The 17,869-nt window shown below is 48.3% G+C and overlaps 1 protein-coding gene across 3 annotated transcripts in view; it reads left to right on the top strand.

Moving 5' to 3' along the window:
- LOC108929801 (neuronal membrane glycoprotein M6-b-like) overlaps positions 1-17,869 on the top strand; it is a 43,166-nt gene that overhangs the window by 20,650 nt on the left and 4,647 nt on the right. Inside the window, exons 1-6 of one of the 3 annotated variants that reach the window (XM_018744601.2) lie at positions 670-1,321; positions 13,022-13,208; positions 14,549-14,705; positions 15,605-15,773; positions 16,500-16,573; positions 16,774-16,839. In XM_018744601.2, coding sequence (XP_018600117.1) covers positions 1,261-1,321; positions 13,022-13,208; positions 14,549-14,705; positions 15,605-15,773; positions 16,500-16,573; positions 16,774-16,839 — 714 coding nt within the window. In that variant the 5' untranslated portion in view covers positions 670-1,260. Of the gene's footprint in view, positions 1-669; positions 1,322-13,021; positions 13,209-14,548; positions 14,706-15,604; positions 15,774-16,499; positions 16,574-16,773; positions 16,840-17,869 lie in introns of those variants that run through there. The other 2 variants (XM_018744576.2, XM_029256786.1) reach the window with 2 other exon arrangements.

Here is a 17,869-nt window from a genome sequence, read left to right as displayed (position 1 = left end):
GTCCGACGACGTCCCAAAAGCACCGAGGACGCCGGCCTCGCCGTCGAGGTGACGGTCGTCGTGCGGAATATGTTTTGCTTTTCATGTGAAAATTGACACACGAGCTCTGTGGTGCTTTCATGTTTGTTAGGAGCCTTTGTGGTTGATTGCAGTTCTTGGATATTAATATCTCATCTTATTTAAGAGGATTATGGACAGATGGCGCTGCTTTGTTTGAATCTGCGGATTATGCACACGCCGGAGGTGCTAATTTTTTCCACTGTGTCTTATCGGCATGAAATTACGTATTCCTGCAGTAGAACAGTGTGTGTGTGTTTGTGTCTGTGTGATTTCCCCCTCCTTTTCTTTTTTTTTTCTTTTTTTCTTTTCTGGAGAAGTTCCCACTCCTCCCCCAGTGTCCGCCCCTTACCCCCCCCCCCCAACCCACCCACACTGTGGTTTTATATCCGTGAGAACCCCCCAGTCTGGGTCTGGCACAGCCCCACTAGCATGCGCAGCGGGGCTCCCTCACCCCGATCCATCCAAAGCAAGCGCCCCGCGCCCTGTTTCACTGCACGCAGAGCAGCGTCTTCCCTTCTCTTGCTGCTGTTTGGGGTCAATTCAAAAGGGGGCGGTTAAAGACTGCTTATGCATGGTGGGGGTTTATGGTGAACATGCTGGGATCCCCTTCTCCATCCTCCTTGAACGGATTGGGAGGGGGAAGGGCAGCGAGTGAGGGCGTGGGGTGTGTGTCCGCATCGACTCCCGTGGCATGAAAAGCGAGACGTCTTCGCTCCAGCACTCATCCATTATGATCCGATAACTCCGGGGCCCCACGGAAAACCTCTCGTCATTGAGCCCTGGGCCCCCTTGGACGGTCATCCAGAGATGTAAAGGGGCTTGGGGAGGGCATCAGAGATCCCGTTCCAACTGGATCCGGACGGAATCCGAATTTCAGACGCACGAGGAAAGCAACACCTGTCAGCCCCGAAGTGAGGACGCGATCGACGCGTGGCCTGCCCGGAAATTACCGGAATCGTTCGTGGGCCACTAAGCCTGGAGAAATTCGATTTGACAGGACCTTTGCGTCCTGGTGAAGGCTTGTAATATAGAGTGGGGCTGGGCAGCGCTTAATCACTGGAGCTACAGAGAGGAAAAGAGAGAGAGAGAGAGAGAGAGAGAGGGAGGGAGAGGGAGACGGAGCGAGAGGGAGGGAGGGAGACGACGAGAAAGAGAGAAGCGAAAGGTGTTTGCAGATAGGAGGCACTTTTGGTTGATGGGATGAAACCAGCCATGGACGCTGCTGCAGAGGAGTCCCAGGAGCAGAGTCAAGAGAAGAGAGGTACGGGTGCTAGGGGTCCTCCCCTCTGTGCTCTTTCACGCAGGGATTTAACCTACTTGCAACCGCCGCCGTTTCCCGAACACAAAGGCGGGATGGACGCCGCTCCAAGGGGGGTCGGCTGGAGCGGCGCTCGTCTCGCGGAGGGAAGCGGGTGGGAGGCGTCGCTGTCCGTTACTCCCGCGTTCGCTGTTTTGGTGGCGTTGCGTGTGCGCGTGTGGTGGATGGCAGGCGTCTCCGTATTGTCCAAGGGGCGCTCGCATCGGTTTGTGGCAAAATCGTGAGCGCCACACCGAGTGCTCCGGGGAAGGGAAGTTGCGCGCCGTTTTGGCCGAATGACGGCCGATGTGCCGTTGACCTTCCGACCGCTGCGTTGCATCGGTTTCCCCCGGTGCGCGCACGCGCTTGTTGCCGTCCTTCGCCGGTTCTGCGGTGTCCCGTCAAACTCGGTCGGAGCCGAAAGGTTAACGGTGACGTAACGTCGATGTGGGACCTACAGATGTTGCGTTGTTAGGGAACACGGTTCCTTCAAATGGACCCGCTCCGCTTGTCGGGGGGAGCCTCGCGCCGGAAAGCCAGGTTTGCCGGTCGGGTTCCTGCGGGTGTGTTGGTGACCGCAGCCTTGTTCGTGAACGAGGAGATAAACGCAAAGACGAGCTCATCATCATCCCCGATTCAGGCGGCTGCGGCTAATCGCTCTGCTCTCACAGGCTCTGATCCGCTGATTGCAGGATGACACACATTCATTCTCACACACACACACACACACACAGAAGCGTGCATGCACTCAGCAGGTTCCTGTGATTGCATCTGATTTATAAAAGGCATAAATTTCAGTATTTTTTTCCACCCGTTTTGTTAGGTTAGGGTCGTAGTTCTGGAGAAAAATGAATGCTTTCCCACTATTGATGTCTTTTTTTTTTTTTTTTTTTTTACGCACAGAAAAATATGATGCTTGTAATGTTTATGTAATCCCACGATCGTTGCCAACGTGTCATGTACTTGAGACAGCGTGAAGAGGGAGAGTTCCTGTTTTGTGTAAAAACAGTGCGTTTCACTGAGAAAACAAGATGTTTAGTTTGCATGAGTTCTGTATTTTATTGCTCTGACACTATTCTTTAAGGCAAAATAAAATCAACTCTACCGTGATTTACCCAATGATATAGCAGAGTGATTTCAGTGTACTAATACCGTGCTACCAGGTACAACACCAGGAGCGAGAATCAAACCCAGGCTGACAGCTCTCCCACCTGTTCTCCTCATTCCGACTCCTCCGATTGATTGATTGTCCATTATAGGTGTTCAGAACGAATAGTCTGAGTAGATCACCCGCATCGTTGTTGGTTCCTGACCTTCTGAGCAGCCCGCTGTGAACTGGTGGATGTTTCCCGGAGAAGACCGTATCTGAATTGAGTTTTCAATTTTGTTTTAATGCAAAGTTTTGGGTTTATTCACACCCCTCGTGCCTTTGGGGACCTTCACTGCAGCCTGCAAGGAGGACGAAGCAGTTCTGAGGGACACGGGAAGATCTCGCTACCACCTCGGAGCCGGGTAACCTGGTAACTTTCGGGCTTTGTGATGTGGGTCTTCTGTGAGTGGGACCACCGAGCAGGGAAAAGTGGAGGAGCGTAACGGTTTGGTGGGCTCGTAGGGAGCGATCAGGTCCTGCAGGTATCGGGGAGCAGATCCACGGATCGCCTTATAGGTGGTAAGCAGAGTGTTTAACTTGATACGGGCAGCTACAGCAAGCCCATGGAGAGAGATGAAGGTGAGAGATACATGGGAGTTTGTTGACAGGTGAAACCGCTCGCACCATGGTATTCCGCATCAGCTGGGGCATTTTGAGAAGGAAGGTAGGGTCGCATGAGCAGTGCTGAGATTCACAGGTTGGGGTCAGCTGGGGTGAGCAGGCGACGGCGGTGCCACACGCAACCTTTGGTGAACCGCGTTCCTCACGGAGGCGGAAGGTAGACCGGAGACCGCGAGTGGCGGAGCCTCCGTGAGGAGCTGCCTGCGAGTTATGTAAGCCTCACAGGGGAGTGATGCTGTGCCAGGCTCGTCTTGTGACTGCTGTCTTTTTCAGCGGGGCGGCGGTTGGACGTTGGCTCAGTGTCCTGTGTACGATGTCAGGACGGGAGCTTTGAAAAGGGGAGGAGGGGAAAGGGAAAAAAAAGAATGCGAGACCACGTGATCTGCAACGGAGAAGGCCGGAGGCGGTGGCGGAGGGGAGCTCCAGGCGCTGGAGCCTTGGTGTGAAAAGGCGTGGTGTGGACCCGTCACTGGTGGTTGCGTCTCCCTGGGCCTGGCAGGGGGTGGAGAGAGCGGGCGCCTTCCTACGCGCTTCTGAGAGACCCGTGGCATCTCCGTGCAGGCTCTCTCTCTGGTGGAGACGGATGCCGCCCGTACGTCCGGGTGACTCAGAAGCTCAGATTTATCCTCGGGACACGAGGGTGAAGGTGGTGACGTTTTAATGCAGATTAGCATGTAGCCAGGAGTTGAGAATGTTCCCAGATGGATTTCTTCTGTCTTCTGCTGAACACGATTATCCCCCAGAATCAGCTTGTCCGCTCACTGTCTGAAACTGGGCTGGTGATGGGCAAGGGAGGGGGGGGGGGGCACTGGGTGGAGACCGTGCGTATCACTGGGATTATTTGTGTTAATGTGCATTATTATGCATTTGCGGTGAACACAATCATGGTATTTAAATATGTAAATGCATGCAAATAGCGGCCTCCTTGCATATTTAAATCTCACCGCACGGCGAGTCAGAGGTTTTCCCATTTACATTTGATATAGTCAAAGCAGAATTTTTCTCTGGGTTTACCACCTAGCTGTGGTATGGTATGGTATGGTATCACATGGTATGTTGGAGAAAGTTTTTACCTTTGGGTCCGTTGGTTCGTTTGCGTAAGTGCAATGCAGTGTACTGCAGAGTTGTGTCCTCCGTGGGTTTTGCTTTTTCAGAATGAAAAATATTTATTTTTTATTTACAGTATTTATTTTTATTCCAAAAATACAGTTTCCATGTGTGCTCTGTTCTCTCCCACTGGTCCGACAGGTGTGTGTGTGTGTGTGTGTGTGTGTGTGTGAGAGAGACTATAAAGTGTCATCCTGTGGAAACGGCAGCGAAGGCCTATATATCGCTCTTCCATTTAGATTTAAATTATGTTTTCATTGAGATCTGGGACCGCATCCAGCTCCTTATAAAGTGGTTTATTAATCTTAATGATGGCCGTTGATTCTAGGAAGCAGATCATAGCATCAGCCGAAGAATTGATTGTACGCAGATTGTTCTCGCGTGATCCGCACGTACGCGTCGGTCCATTTAACGTTACGTTCAGGGTGAAGCCGTTTCTCATCCCACCTTTTATTTACACATCTACAGTCGCGTAATCGTGTTGTTCGTGTCTTATAAAAATATCAGCGATGGGTAAGGGAAGGGTGATCCTCAGGGACTAACGTCCACAACCACATTAGAATTAATTGAAATTGAATTAATTAGAATTAAATTAAAGATCAGCATCATTCATTTATTGGTGTATTGCTGTTGGCTGGTAGCACTGCGGTTAGAGCTGCTGCCTTGGGAAAGAAAGGTCACAGGTTTAAATCCCTTCTGCTGTATTACCCTTCAGCAAGGTACTTTACCTTAAATTGCTCCTGTAAAAATTACCCAGCTGTACGAATGTGTAAATATTTGTAAGGAGCTTAACGTTGTAAGTCGCTTTGGAGAAAAGCGTCAGTTGAATGAAATGTGAAATATGTCAATTACAAGGGTTCTGGGGGATTTTTAAGCGAAGGGGGAAAAAAAAAAAAAAACTAAAATACGAAATATAACGATTTGAATATATAACGAACAGATTTGGGTGAAGTTGTGAATGAAATCAAGTTTGTCCTCCAACTGCCAAGAGAGAAATGTTGTATTTGGTGAAGATAATCTAGTGAGACGTGGAGAATCGGGGGTTACAGCAGCTGTTGTCCCTTTCGGGGTTTGAACCCACAGCCTTTAGGTCGTAACGTCACAATGCTGCTCCTTCAGTCCCTGGATACCTGGATCGATCAGCACCCATCACAACATGCTTTCCAATCATCCCTTCTCCTTGCTTTTCTCCTCCATAGGCGGCCTTCCCATCTGACGAGATCATCTTCGCTCCTCCTTGGAGGTCGTCCACGTGGTCGTTTTCGTTCTCTTGGGTACCATTCAGCCAGGAGCGTCATCCATCGGTTGTTCGCTATCCGCGCTATGTGTCCTTCCCATCTCATCTTATTCTGCTTGTATTCTGCCACAACGTCCTCTTCTCTGCTGTTTTCCCTCAGCGCTTCATTGGTTACATTGTCTAGGCGTGTCACGCCAACCGTTCTGCATTCCATCGCCCTTTCAGCAACTGATAACCTTTGCTCCTCCTCCAATAATACAGTAAATTGTACTACCGGGGCAGCAGGTAGCATAGTGGTTAGGGCTGCTGCCTTGCACTGAAAGGACAGAGGTTTGAATCCCGTCTCCAGCTGCAGTGCCCTCGATGAAAGTATTCAGCCCGAGTTTCTCCAGTAAAAACGACCCCGCTGTATAAATGGGTAGTTTATTGTAAGTAGCTTAACGCTGCATGTGGATTTGGAGAGAAGCATCCAACTAATTAGCTGGACTAATTTGCATCAGAAGACACGGTGTTACATTGAGCATAATTCTTTTTCATTATTGTGGAATCGGGTCTTCCGGCACCGGTCAAAACTCTGTGCGTTTTCTCGGACCCATGCATTTTTTTTCCCTCTCCCCACAAGGCATTTGGTGAACAAGTTTGATCAGGAAATGAAGCACCATGTCTTCCTAGCGCTTCCCAGCTCTTCTGCTGCCACTGCATACAGACGCTGCCCATGTTGGCCATGTGGGCTCACGATTTTCACCGGTCTATTGTACCTTGTCTAGGACAACATTTGACACTTCCCCTGATGATGAGTACATCTCCCCTGCATTTTCTTCCAACAAGTGTGAGCACCAGACAGGAAGAACCACAGAATGGGTTGGAGGACATCGCCCAGCTGTAGGAGGCAGGAGTTCCAAGTTCTCGGACTGCTCCAAACGATCCCTCCCACGGAGACCCGATGACCAACCAGCATATTCTTTAGCCCATGTTCTTCATTCCAACTCTGCGTGCAAATTCTTGAGCTTTTCCAGCCCGTGTGCTTAGTTATCAGAGAGTAACTTTACTTAGAGACCGACTTAGGCTTGGTGTCACGTTCCTGCACCTGGTATCATTTAGCGTTTCGCTCTCTCTATCTCCTCCATCCTCCTTCTTCTTGCTCTCTTTATGTTCTTGTAGACAGAGTGAGTGGCACCAAACTGAAAGCTGTAGAGCCCTGGTCTCTTTAAGTGGCGTACGGGGATAGTCGGGGAGGGATGGTGAGGTCTGAGAACATGTGAAAGTCATCAAGAACAAAGCAACCTGTGATTTTCATTTGGAAACCTTTATTATGAGAGCACCTGCGTTCCCCGCCGCATCCAAGAAGTAAACAACCTTCGCCATCTTGGAGGAAACAAGGACTGGAAGCAGCCGGATGGGACCAGCGTGTGATTCCTGCTGCTAATTCTTCTGTGATCTCCCATGATGCATTGCACCTTTGTTGTACCCAAGAAACGTGTTTATCTGCAACACCAGGGAGTGTTGCTGAGTGGCAGGTTGGCGCAACGGGCCACGTTTCCGTCTCAAGTGAGGGTGACGCCACCCAGCCGGTGCCTGGAATCGCTCCGCTGCCCACTGATGCTCAATCTGTGCAGGGCACTCTTTGTAACGTGATGGTCTCCTCCCTCGTGGCGCTGCTCTCAGAGCTGCTCCTGACTGCTGCAAAGTTATACTCTGAAGAAGAATGTAAGCAAACCGATAGTAATGTATTTTTCGTCATGAAGCATGGTGTCAGATGGTTACTGCTGGAGTGCAGTGTTTATTACACATCCTATGGCATTGTGGACTATGGAAGTGCGGAAATATAAATCCAATTCGATAATTTTATTTTTTTTTCCCACTGGTGTACATTTTAATAATGATAATATCAGGACAACGTACTCTACTCGGATGTTAATGATTAACGATGTCTGCTGAAATCCGAACTGTACAATCTTAAGATAAAGGAGTGCTCTTAAACCTGGTCGATGGCTATGAAGGAATTTTGCCGAAACACATCCTTTACTGTGCAAATTAAATTAGATTTTAGTTAAAAGTCCCCCCCCAAGTTTGAGAGTGCTGCCATAAATTTTAGTAACAGTTTTACAGATGGCTATCTTGTTGGCAGCATAAAAATTTATCCAAAGGTGGTCAAGTAAAAATGCTGGGAAAATCTGGCAAAATCGGACAGGAAACGAGTCCATTGGATCCTTATAATGCGTCATTTGAATCTTTTCCAGTGCTGTGCCCGTAGAGTTTGAGTTCGTGGAACGGTTCGTTGAAGTTAATAGTTGAGTAGAGTTGCTTCACACAGGTTCACTGTGTGGTGTGTCACGTCCTCCACGGCGTGTTTGTCAGCGCCGATGCGGAAAGACTGGGATGCTCACGTTGCCAACAGCTGGAGTCTGGCCTCGCTGAGGGCCAGTGGGGGTCGGGTTGCAGGGTGTCGCGCGTTGGGAATCTCAAATCCTCCGATCGATACCGCTTGTCGTGCCCCTGACGTGCAAAATTAATCTTTGCCTCTTGGAGAAAGGCTCGGTGGGAAGCCCAGATCAGGCCAGATTAGAAACATATCTGCGTAATTCGGTGCCGAAGCACCGCAGATTTGCCTACGCAGAAGTGAGTCACGGGTGCTGTGGGTCCTCGAGATTAGACGGCGATGAGCGTTGGCTGCCCGTGATTTGGTCAGATGTAACACAAGCAAGAGGCGTATTCTGGTCGCGGTGAATGAGGCGGTCGTGTTATCGAACCACATCTCTCGCCGTCCCCCTCTAGGAGCCCTCTGGCTAAGAACACACCACCTGGGTTTGTAAGGATGAATGGCTTCGCTGTCGAATGTAGATGCTGTGTGCGGTTCCCGGGTGCCGCTGGCAACTGGAGGTTTGCAGCGTGTGATGTTACCGCAGAATAAGAAAAGCCACACGTGCGCAAACCAAGAAATCAGATCCCAGTGTTTGGGGGAGGAGCTTAACCCAGATTTCACAGCGCTTTGGTTGCAGTGGCGCCTGAAAGCGGGCCATCGCTCTTCGGGGGGCGACTTGACAAATGGAGGGAGGCATCGATCGGATTGAGCACGTTGACAATTAGCCATGAGGGCAGTTGGGCTTTTATAATCATTCGACTCAATTTTTGCAGCCGGAGCAGATAAAGGGCATCAAAGTCTGACCTTCACGGTGCGTTGAGGGAGAAACGGAATCGGAACCGGGCCGAGTCCACGCTTCCTAGAGTCCTGAACCGCGACTCAACTGAGTCATTTCAGCTCTGAACATTATAGTGTCTCGCTCAATACAAGACCGCAGGAAATGAGTATAATTTGCAGTATGAAATGAGCGTTGTGTAATACGTGTACCTTACAGTTCACTTAGTCGCAGTCTTTTGGCCTCAGCTTTTCATTTTGGGTTAGGCTCTCCGGCCAAGATCATATTCATCATTGGTGACATCATTTCCTTAGCCGCTCTGAAAAGTTAACCAATGACTACTGGAAAAACAAATGTGTTTCTCTTAGTGAAATACCTAATGGGAATTGTAAAACATTACTGCCGTTAGCTTTTATTAATTATGCATTAATTCCGTTTCAGCGTAAACTAGCTGGACGCGTGTGGGGTGTTGCTATTGGAAACCAGCTGGTGTCATGTTCCGTTTGCCTTTACAGGGCTGGGGATGGTCGTGCAGACATTTGATTTATGCAAGCGAATGGGAAATACACATGTGGATCATGAACTTGTCTGGTTGTTAGAATGTCTGAATGCGTTACGTTCGCGGTCCCAAATGAATGGTCACTTCGCGGAGCTCTCGGGATGGTGCAGGTCATGGTAGATGATTCTGTAGCTATTTAAGAAGAGTGCTGGGTGTTTGTGTGGCCATGTTTAATGAATTTGTGGTTTTACTTTCTAAACGTTACCGCGGCGCTGGCTGTGGAACTGGGCTTCGGACCAGACTGTGGTTTGAATCCCATGGGATTTTTTTGTAAGTTCAGACATATATTTGCGGCAGAAAGTGGCATAATGGTTTAAGCTGTTGCCTTGTAATTAGAAGGTCCTGGATTTGGAGCGTCGCCTCCTGCCCAAGTACCCAAGATCAAAGTACTCGTACCTGTAAATAATGCATAAATTAGTAATTATATCTGTAAATAATGGCTAAATTATTTTCGGTAGCTTATACAAACCGAACAGTATAAGTCACTTTGGGGAAAAGCATCAGCTAAAAGAATAAAGAGTAATATTTGTGTGTTAATTGTCATGAGGCTCTGGATAACTGTTGATGCTCAGCAAAGGGAACTGAGCTCAGGAGCTGTTTAATTCTTTCCTCTTCCAAAAGCTCCTGGGTTATGTTGGCTGGGAGCAGCAGCAGACCTGGTGTAAGGAGACCCAAGGCTGTTGGGAATTCAGTTCTCCACACATTGTCACCGTGGCCTCGCCCAACGTCCCGCCCGAGTGGGATGCGGGGCGATCGCGTGGAACGATTGACGCGGGCGCTGCTGCTCGCCGGGTTGAGGATAACACGCTGCCATGGAAACCGTTGCTCACCAGTCCTGGGACGGGGGGGGGGAGGGACATCTTCATCCCTCCATTCCTCGCAAAGAAGAAGGATGAACTTTGTGACAGCAGAAGCGGTGGAAAGCTTCACACTGGAGCTAAAGGATCAGCATTCATATACTTTGAGCTGGTGGGGGTTGGGGTTGGGGGGGGGGGGCACGCCATCGCAAGAACTTTGTGTATTCATAACGGTGTGTGGGAGGTTTTGATTTAAATAACATTTGAATAACGGGCTGTTCCTTCTGGAACAAGTGGAGAGCGGTCTAAAAGAACGATCCATTTGGATTCGTCCATTATTGAATTCTTTATTAGAATTGACTGGAATAAAAATGTAAATTTATTTTTGAGTAAATGTATTCTTTCATTAAATGTAGTAATAATTTTACTTGCTTAGTAATTTCCCTCCAACTAACTGGGGGGGGGGGGGAGTGCACTTTATGGATTCATACTGCTGGATGTCTAGAGTATATATATATACCTTTGTCAGACCGAGCTGCCCGTCCAGGGCTAGAACTAATTACGAGTCCTCAGCTACGGTGCGGCTGCCTGGTTTTCACGCAACCACAGGACTCGTGCGAACCGTAGCCCCTCGGTGCAGGTGGGAGAAGACGATAATCGGGATGAAGACATCCCCTGTAGTTGAGGGTGTGCACAAGAAGGGCCCACCGATGACGGCCCCGATGAGCGTGCGGTTACGTGGGAGACACCGGCGTCGGCAGCATGTCGTAAACCCTTCGGACGTCTGCATTCCGGAGCTCCGGCACCCGTTCCGTCGATCCTTTCGATTCACGAGGAAACGGGATGTTGCGGCGTCACGGCGACGGATGCAAACTCGAAAGGTGAATCCTTTCGCGGTGAACATCTAACTGCTTTGAACCTGCCGCCTAAGAGGTTAAAAAAAGGGAAGACGCCATAAACAAGGAGCTGTTGCACAATATTAGCTGTATATAGTACGTTACGCTGAGAGCATGGAGGTGATGACCCCGCCCCTCAGAGCCAGTTTGGTCGTAATGAATTGCCATCGATTTCCTGCGTGCGCCGCCCGGTCAAGTGTCCATTGTGGATTCGACTCGACTGCTTCCCATTACTTCTCTTTAGCTCTGCTGACGGATGGCCTGGGCCGCGGGGGAGATGTCGCGGGCGTTGCCGCGGATACCCGAGCGGGTCCGCAGGGCCGCGTGAGACGGAGGCTTCATCAGTCAGTGGGATGTTTTTAGATGTCAGCCGTTTTTGCCGTGCCTTATATTTCTGCGTGGATGGAGGAGCTTCAGATTGGCAATTACTGATATTTATATTTGAATTCACTCATTTTTATAAGAGTAATATAAGGTTTTCTTTTCTTTGCTTCCTGAAGACAACATTTTCCTTTCAGCAGCAGTGTGCAGCAAAAGTGTTGAATTATAGAGCATTAAATCAATGTTTGAGCTCATGGTATTTGTGTATCCAGATCCTCTTCACTGGTTTTTTTTTTTTTTTGCACAATTTGCACAATTGTCTTGGTGACTTAACAGCTTGTTGAGGTTCTTGTTAAAAATACTGCGAGGCCAAGCCAGCGCCACATGCCCCCCCCCCGCATCCTTCCAGAGGATCGGCTCCCCCGTTTATGAGCGCGTTAGCGCAGCGTCTTATGAAATCTGTTGAATAATTCAGCTTCCTACGCCGAGCCTTGTTATGCAACCGTCGATGTGAAGGCTTCCGTTTGACGCCCAGAGAGGCTTCTTACACTTTACGCCCTGTGTTGTGGGATTTCATCATAATACCCCGGTACGCATGAGGTGCGGTGAAGATGTCAGCAGCGGGGATCGTTTTCCTTTCTCACGGCTCCTATATGTAAGGTCCCAGTGCATGCTGGGTAATTCCTTTAGCGCCCCTGCGAGCCCTGCGGGGCCGACAGCTCAATTTCCACATTCCCGATGCGTTCGGTTAAATTGTGAACTGTGACTGACGACGCCGACACGAGCGTCTGCGCGTCACGGTTTTTTTTTTTTTTTTTTTTTTAAAAAGGGTTGCAGATGAACATCCCTCTGTTTATAAAACCGACTCCGCGTCCCAGGAGACCGTCGTAATCAAACACTGATATCGATTTGTGACGGTTGCTATGGAAACGTTCGAATTACATGAGCAATTGTGTGAAAATGCCAAAGGTTCTTTCGTGGCCTTTGTGAAGCAGTTTGAGGATGAATGTGTAACCTGGACTGTCCGTTCGACAGGTTTTACACCATTGGATAATGGTGCAGCGTTGTTGTTGTTAATGTGAATAAAAACTGTGCATTATTTGTTATGGGAAATTGTTCTCATTCACTCACTGTCGAGAAACACTTGTCCATTGCAGGATCACGGTACTATGGAGCCTATCCTGAGACCTGCAGTGTGAAGCAGGGTACCCCTCTATGGGAGGCCAGTCCATCACAGGGCAATCGCACAGCCCAAGGGCATTTTAGAGTCACCGGTTCACCCGAAACCTTGACCTCCTCCGTCCGTAAGAGGAAGCTGGAGCACCTGGATGAAAGCCGCACGAACACAGGGAGAACATGCGAGCTCCACGCGCACTTGCGCTGTTAATGATCGGGGTCTACGAGGAGAAACTGCATGAATCGGTTCTTAACATGAGCAGTAATGGGGACATCAAGTGATGTAATGTTTAGATCCCTCACTCTGCTGTCTGAAGGTCCCCAGTTCGAATCCCAGCTCCTCTAGTAGCTGCGATCAGGAAACCTACCCTGGACTGGTACAATAACAGCACCCTGCTATATATGGATAAATCATTGCAAGCAGCTTTGCATACGAACCTAACATTGTAAGTCGTGTTGGACAAAAGTGTCCGCTAATGGTTATTATGAATCAAAATGACATTTCGGAGAGAAGGGTGGTTCAGGTGCTGAAGTGCAAAGTGGAGGGTAGTGTACGGTGGTCAGTCTGGTCATCGTCTGTCTCTGTGGGCCAGATGCTCAGCTGATGCTTGACTTGGCATGTGTCCCTCTCTTTGTCCCGTTGTTGTGTGTATGTGTGACCAGGTTGCTTCGAGTGCTGCATCAAGTGTTTGGGTGGCGTCCCCTATGCCTCCCTGGTGGCCACCATCCTGTGCTTCTCGGGCGTCGCCCTCTTCTGTGGCTGTGGACACGTGGCTTTGACCGGCACGGTCACCCTCTTGGAGAACCATTTCTCCAAGGTCACCAGTGACCACGCTGTCCTGACTGATGTGTAAGTAAATGGTAACCAGCCTGTCTTTTGCTCTGCTGGAAGTTTGTTTGATGTGTTTTTTTGGTCAACAGCAAATTGTAATTAAGTTGATCTTTCTTTACCAGTTGCATTAGCTCATCATCTTATAAAAAAAGACAATATGTATCAGGAAACGCACACACGCACACGTTTTCGGAACCGCTTGTCCCATACGGGGCCGTGGGGAACCGGAGCCTACCCGGCAACACAGGGCGTAAGGTCGGAGAGGGAGGGGACACACCCAGGACGGGACGCCAGTCTGCCGCAAGGCACCCCAAGCGGGACTCGAACCCCAGACCCACTGGAGAGCAGGACCTGGTCCAACCCACTGCGCCACCGCACCCCCCTCTGTATCAGGAAACTTGAATTTCATTTTGGTAACTTCAAAGTCATACAATACATATGAGGTTAATCATACTGAAGTCCCTTGATTTATTTATGGATTAGGTTCTGTAAAAATCTTGGATATAGCTATAATAAATAATACTTTGTAAAGCTTTTTAATTTATTGACCCCGAGCTACATGGAAAAATTAAATGAATATAACATGAGCGAAATGATTAAAAACATTTCTCTCCACAAAATCCCATTCCTTGTTTGTTACTGACCGATTAGTCCTGTAAAGCTGTGACTTTGCTCATCTAGACTAGTCCGAGGCTCCCGTTCTGTTCGGCGTGCACTTTACTGCCACCTATTGGCCGGCTGTGTAAACACAGGTCGCATTTGCTCTGCAACCAAAAGAAACGTTAGGAAGCAGGCGAAATAGTGTGGTTGAAAATACAAATAGAACTGTTCTTTTAGAATTTCTTACTCAACAAGGCACTAGTGTGGTAGCCAGTTTTCCTGCTATGGTGGATCCGCTGTTTTCAGGGTATTTCAGTGTCCAGTGCTGCATATTTGTTTTACCGCTGAATGCAGTTGCGGTTGCGTGTCCATGTAGTCATGTGACATATGTTCACTTCACAGTCAGTTCCCTATTCAAGGAGAACGTCATCGACGCGTGTATGAAACGAACGGAATCATTAACGTGCTGTAAGGAATGGAAAACACCGAAACCCCCTTTCGTTCACTAAAGGCCCCTGTCATTGGGCTGTGAGAAAACTGATCAGCTGACGTTGCAGAACAGAGAAACATGAAACGTGTAAAGTTTTATCATAGTCACAATTTCTTCTCTCCTTTATGTTCTCACATGACTTTTGATTCTCGACTCTCCAGCTTTCAACTTCTGAAATAAGAAGCTTGACTAAACGAGGGCCGTAGATTCGAGTCTGGTCTCGTACGTGAAACGCATTGCATTGTGGGGGTTTGTGTGCGCTCCGCAGAATACAGCTGATGCAGTACGTCATCTACGGCATCGCTTCCTTCTTCTTCCTCTACGGCATCATCCTGCTGGCCGAGGGCTTCTACACCACTAGCGCCGTCAAGGAGCTGCACAGCGAGTTCAAGACCACCATCTGTGGCCGGTGCATCAGCGGCTTGGTAGGCCACCCCCAACCCCCGGTGTCGACCACTTAGTCTCTGAAGTATTTAAACCTACAAACTGTAGCCTAAATCGCAGAGGAAGACCGGTGTGATGTCACCAGAATATGAATTCTCATGAGTATAAATAGCAGGTATGTTATTACAGTGCTGCTTGAAAGAGTAAACCCTGTAGGCATGGTTGTTATTCTTGTGTAAAATATTAAAGTAAACTTAAATCTAAATTTTAAAATAGCTTATAAAATGAACAAATGACTATGATTTATACCCCCGATTCTATTTACCTACTTGGTTTAACCAGCGCAGCTTGGGCTTCGCTCATTTCTGCTAGACAGACGCACGATTTCCTCTAAAACAACATATGGAATTGATCATTACGCACATATTATGTCACATGAGACAGGCTGATTCTCATTAAATAACTATTTGATGGTAAAACGTAAGGGCCACAAGGGGATCACGTTTACGTTTTACTTTTCTATGTATTCGTTTAGCAGATGCTTTTCTCCAAAGTGACGTACATCTCGTAGAAAATATGGTGTGTTCATTGCATTAGGAGGGAAAGAGATGCAGATGCGTGATGCATAAGTACAGTCTGTTTCTTTCCAGCATATGAATCAGTGGACATCACACGAGTAGCCGCATAAAGGTTTTTCCAAATAATCAACAATTCCTAATCACATTCCATTGCATCAGTTTCTACAGTAAATCTAAGGTTTTTAAACGGCTTATGAGTTCAGAATTTTTTTTTTTTTAAAAAAGATGTCTAGTTTTGGAATTTTTTGTTTTAATGGGTTCAAGAGCAGGAACCCTTCCCTGCGTTCAGGAAGATGTCAGTCATTCAGCGAACGTGTGCGGTGGTGGGTACGGCGGCGCTGATGGTGTCGGTCTTCTGCTAGTTTGTGTTCCTCACCTACATCCTGGGCGTGGCCTGGCTCGGAGTGTTCGGCTTCTCGGCGGTGCCCGTCTACGTCTTCTACAACGTGTGGTCCACCTGCGCCGCCATGAGGTCCCCGGTGGTCAACGTCACCTCCGTCGAGTCCATCTGCGTCGACGTGCGCCAGTTCGGTGAGCGCGCTCCGCCGCGCCCTGGTCCTCCCGCAGGTCTCCAAGGGGCCGTCTTCACGCACCTTCATCGCAGGCGCTGCGGGGGCCACCTTTGCCAACTGGATGCACTTCCGGTTTCCGGCAGGGAGGTTTTCAGTGTCCCGTTTCCTCCCTCCCTCCCCAGTCAAATTACACCATGATGCAGAGGCCAGGGAGGTGTACTGGTGTTAGTGGTTCCCCTTTATAACACCCTCCATCCATCATCTTTACTGCCAGTACCTTAAGGCTCAGTTAACAGCCTCCGCGCCGATTCCTCCGGTAGCTGACTTAATGAGGCTTTTTAAAGTCCTTACAGGAGATGTTGTTCTTTATTGTTCTTTGTTTATGCACAAATGAAAGTAAGCATGTGTGTACTTCTTCAGTTGTTCCTCTACGTTCTTTTCTCTGCTGCTTTTCCCCAAGGCAGCTTTCAGTGTTAGGTTTCTACACTCTGCTCTCTAGTGCCAGTTACCCTTTTGTACAGCAAGGTACATTTTGCCCTTCAGAGTTGACAGTTAGTACTTAGATCGAGGGTGTTCCAATGAGGGGCGGGACTAGAACCCATGTCCTTCGTCCTTCCGTTGGAAGGAAATGGCTCCGGACGCCACGCCGCGCCACCCACTGGCCCATTTGTAATGTGATCTTAGCAAAAAGGTCCAGGAGGGAAGTTTAGCGATAACCTTTGAACTCTGACCTTTCCTCACGTAGGCATTATCCCCTGGAATGCCACCCCGGGGAAGGCGTGCGGGTCCACGCTGGGTGACATCTGCAACACCAGCGAGGTGAGGCTAACTTGCTCAGACTTCTTCCTTCCTTTAGGGACATGCGGAAAAGGGTAATAGATGCATGAACACGGTGAACTGGGTGATGCGGCTTCTGCAACGTTTACCGAAAGCCTCCGTGCGAGTAGTTTGCAGTGATGCTCTGACCTGCGTGCTGGGAGCTGTCATGACGTCGTAATGATTTTATTCCTCTTGTTCAGTTCTACCTGTCGTACCACCTGTATATCGTGGCCTGTGCCGGCGCCGGAGCCACTGTCATCGCTTTGGTAAGCATCAATCTCATCCTCCGCAATCAGTCCGCTGTTATGCGGTCGGTATCCGAAAGTGACGGTTACCTTGTAGGTCCACAGTTTAGCGCTCCTCGTGTGTGAAGGATCTCTACCCCCCCCCCACCAGTCCAACCGGTACTTTCACTGTGAAGCACCTGCTAACGCTGTAATCGTTTCTCCCCTTCCCGATGTTAGGGGGCCGGAAACACGCGTAATGTTCACGATGGCGTCATATCAACGTTAGTGGCAATTTCCATGAACCTATAATTTTTTTTAAAACTGAAACTATGTGCTTTAGAGAGACTACGGAGCACGTCGTCATCATATTATATTAACATTTTAGTTACCGCTGCAGTCATTTTGTAGGTTTCTTTGGAAGGAAAAAATGCCGGTAAGATGCAGGCTCTAATTATTTGATAGAAAAGCACAAAATCAATATCTATTTCTTAGTCAATGAGTATTGAGGTCAGACAGTGGAATAACTGGTAAAATCACACTTTATTTTTTTGATCATTATAATCATCCTCTATTATTCCAGCGTATTGTGAAGCATAGTTACATACAGTATGTTCCATTGCTTAATTAGAAAAGATAACATTGAATAGTCTTCATAACTAGTGCTCACATTAGGAGAATTTGCACTTATTTGTATAATTTGTACTGTGAAATTTGCATAGCAAGGAAGACCAAGCCTTAGGAGAACAGAAATGTAAATTCATACTATGAGCGTTGGTGATGTTAGGAACCAGTCAGGGTTGATTGCTTCTCTCAGAAGTCTTGTGATTTTTTTTTGATTTTTTTTTCCTCATACCAATACTACCAATAATAATGAGCTCTAAAGAAAATGAGATTTAAACAAAGCGCAGAATGATTTTGAAATGCACAAAAGGCAAAGGAAAGCCTTACCCATTGTTTGAAGGAATTAAACGCATTGAATTCTCTTGACAGTATTATTATGAATGACTTTATGATTTACTGTCAGTTTATCACAGAGTACTTTGTAAATAGCTGAGCAGAGGGGTTCTGG

This window comes from Scleropages formosus, chromosome 12 (assembly GCF_900964775.1).
Source record: "Scleropages formosus chromosome 12, fSclFor1.1, whole genome shotgun sequence".
Lineage (NCBI taxonomy): Eukaryota > Metazoa > Chordata > Actinopteri > Osteoglossiformes > Osteoglossidae > Scleropages > Scleropages formosus.
Note: the sequence above shows the minus strand (reverse complement) of the source record. Positions and strands in the feature narration are given on the sequence as shown.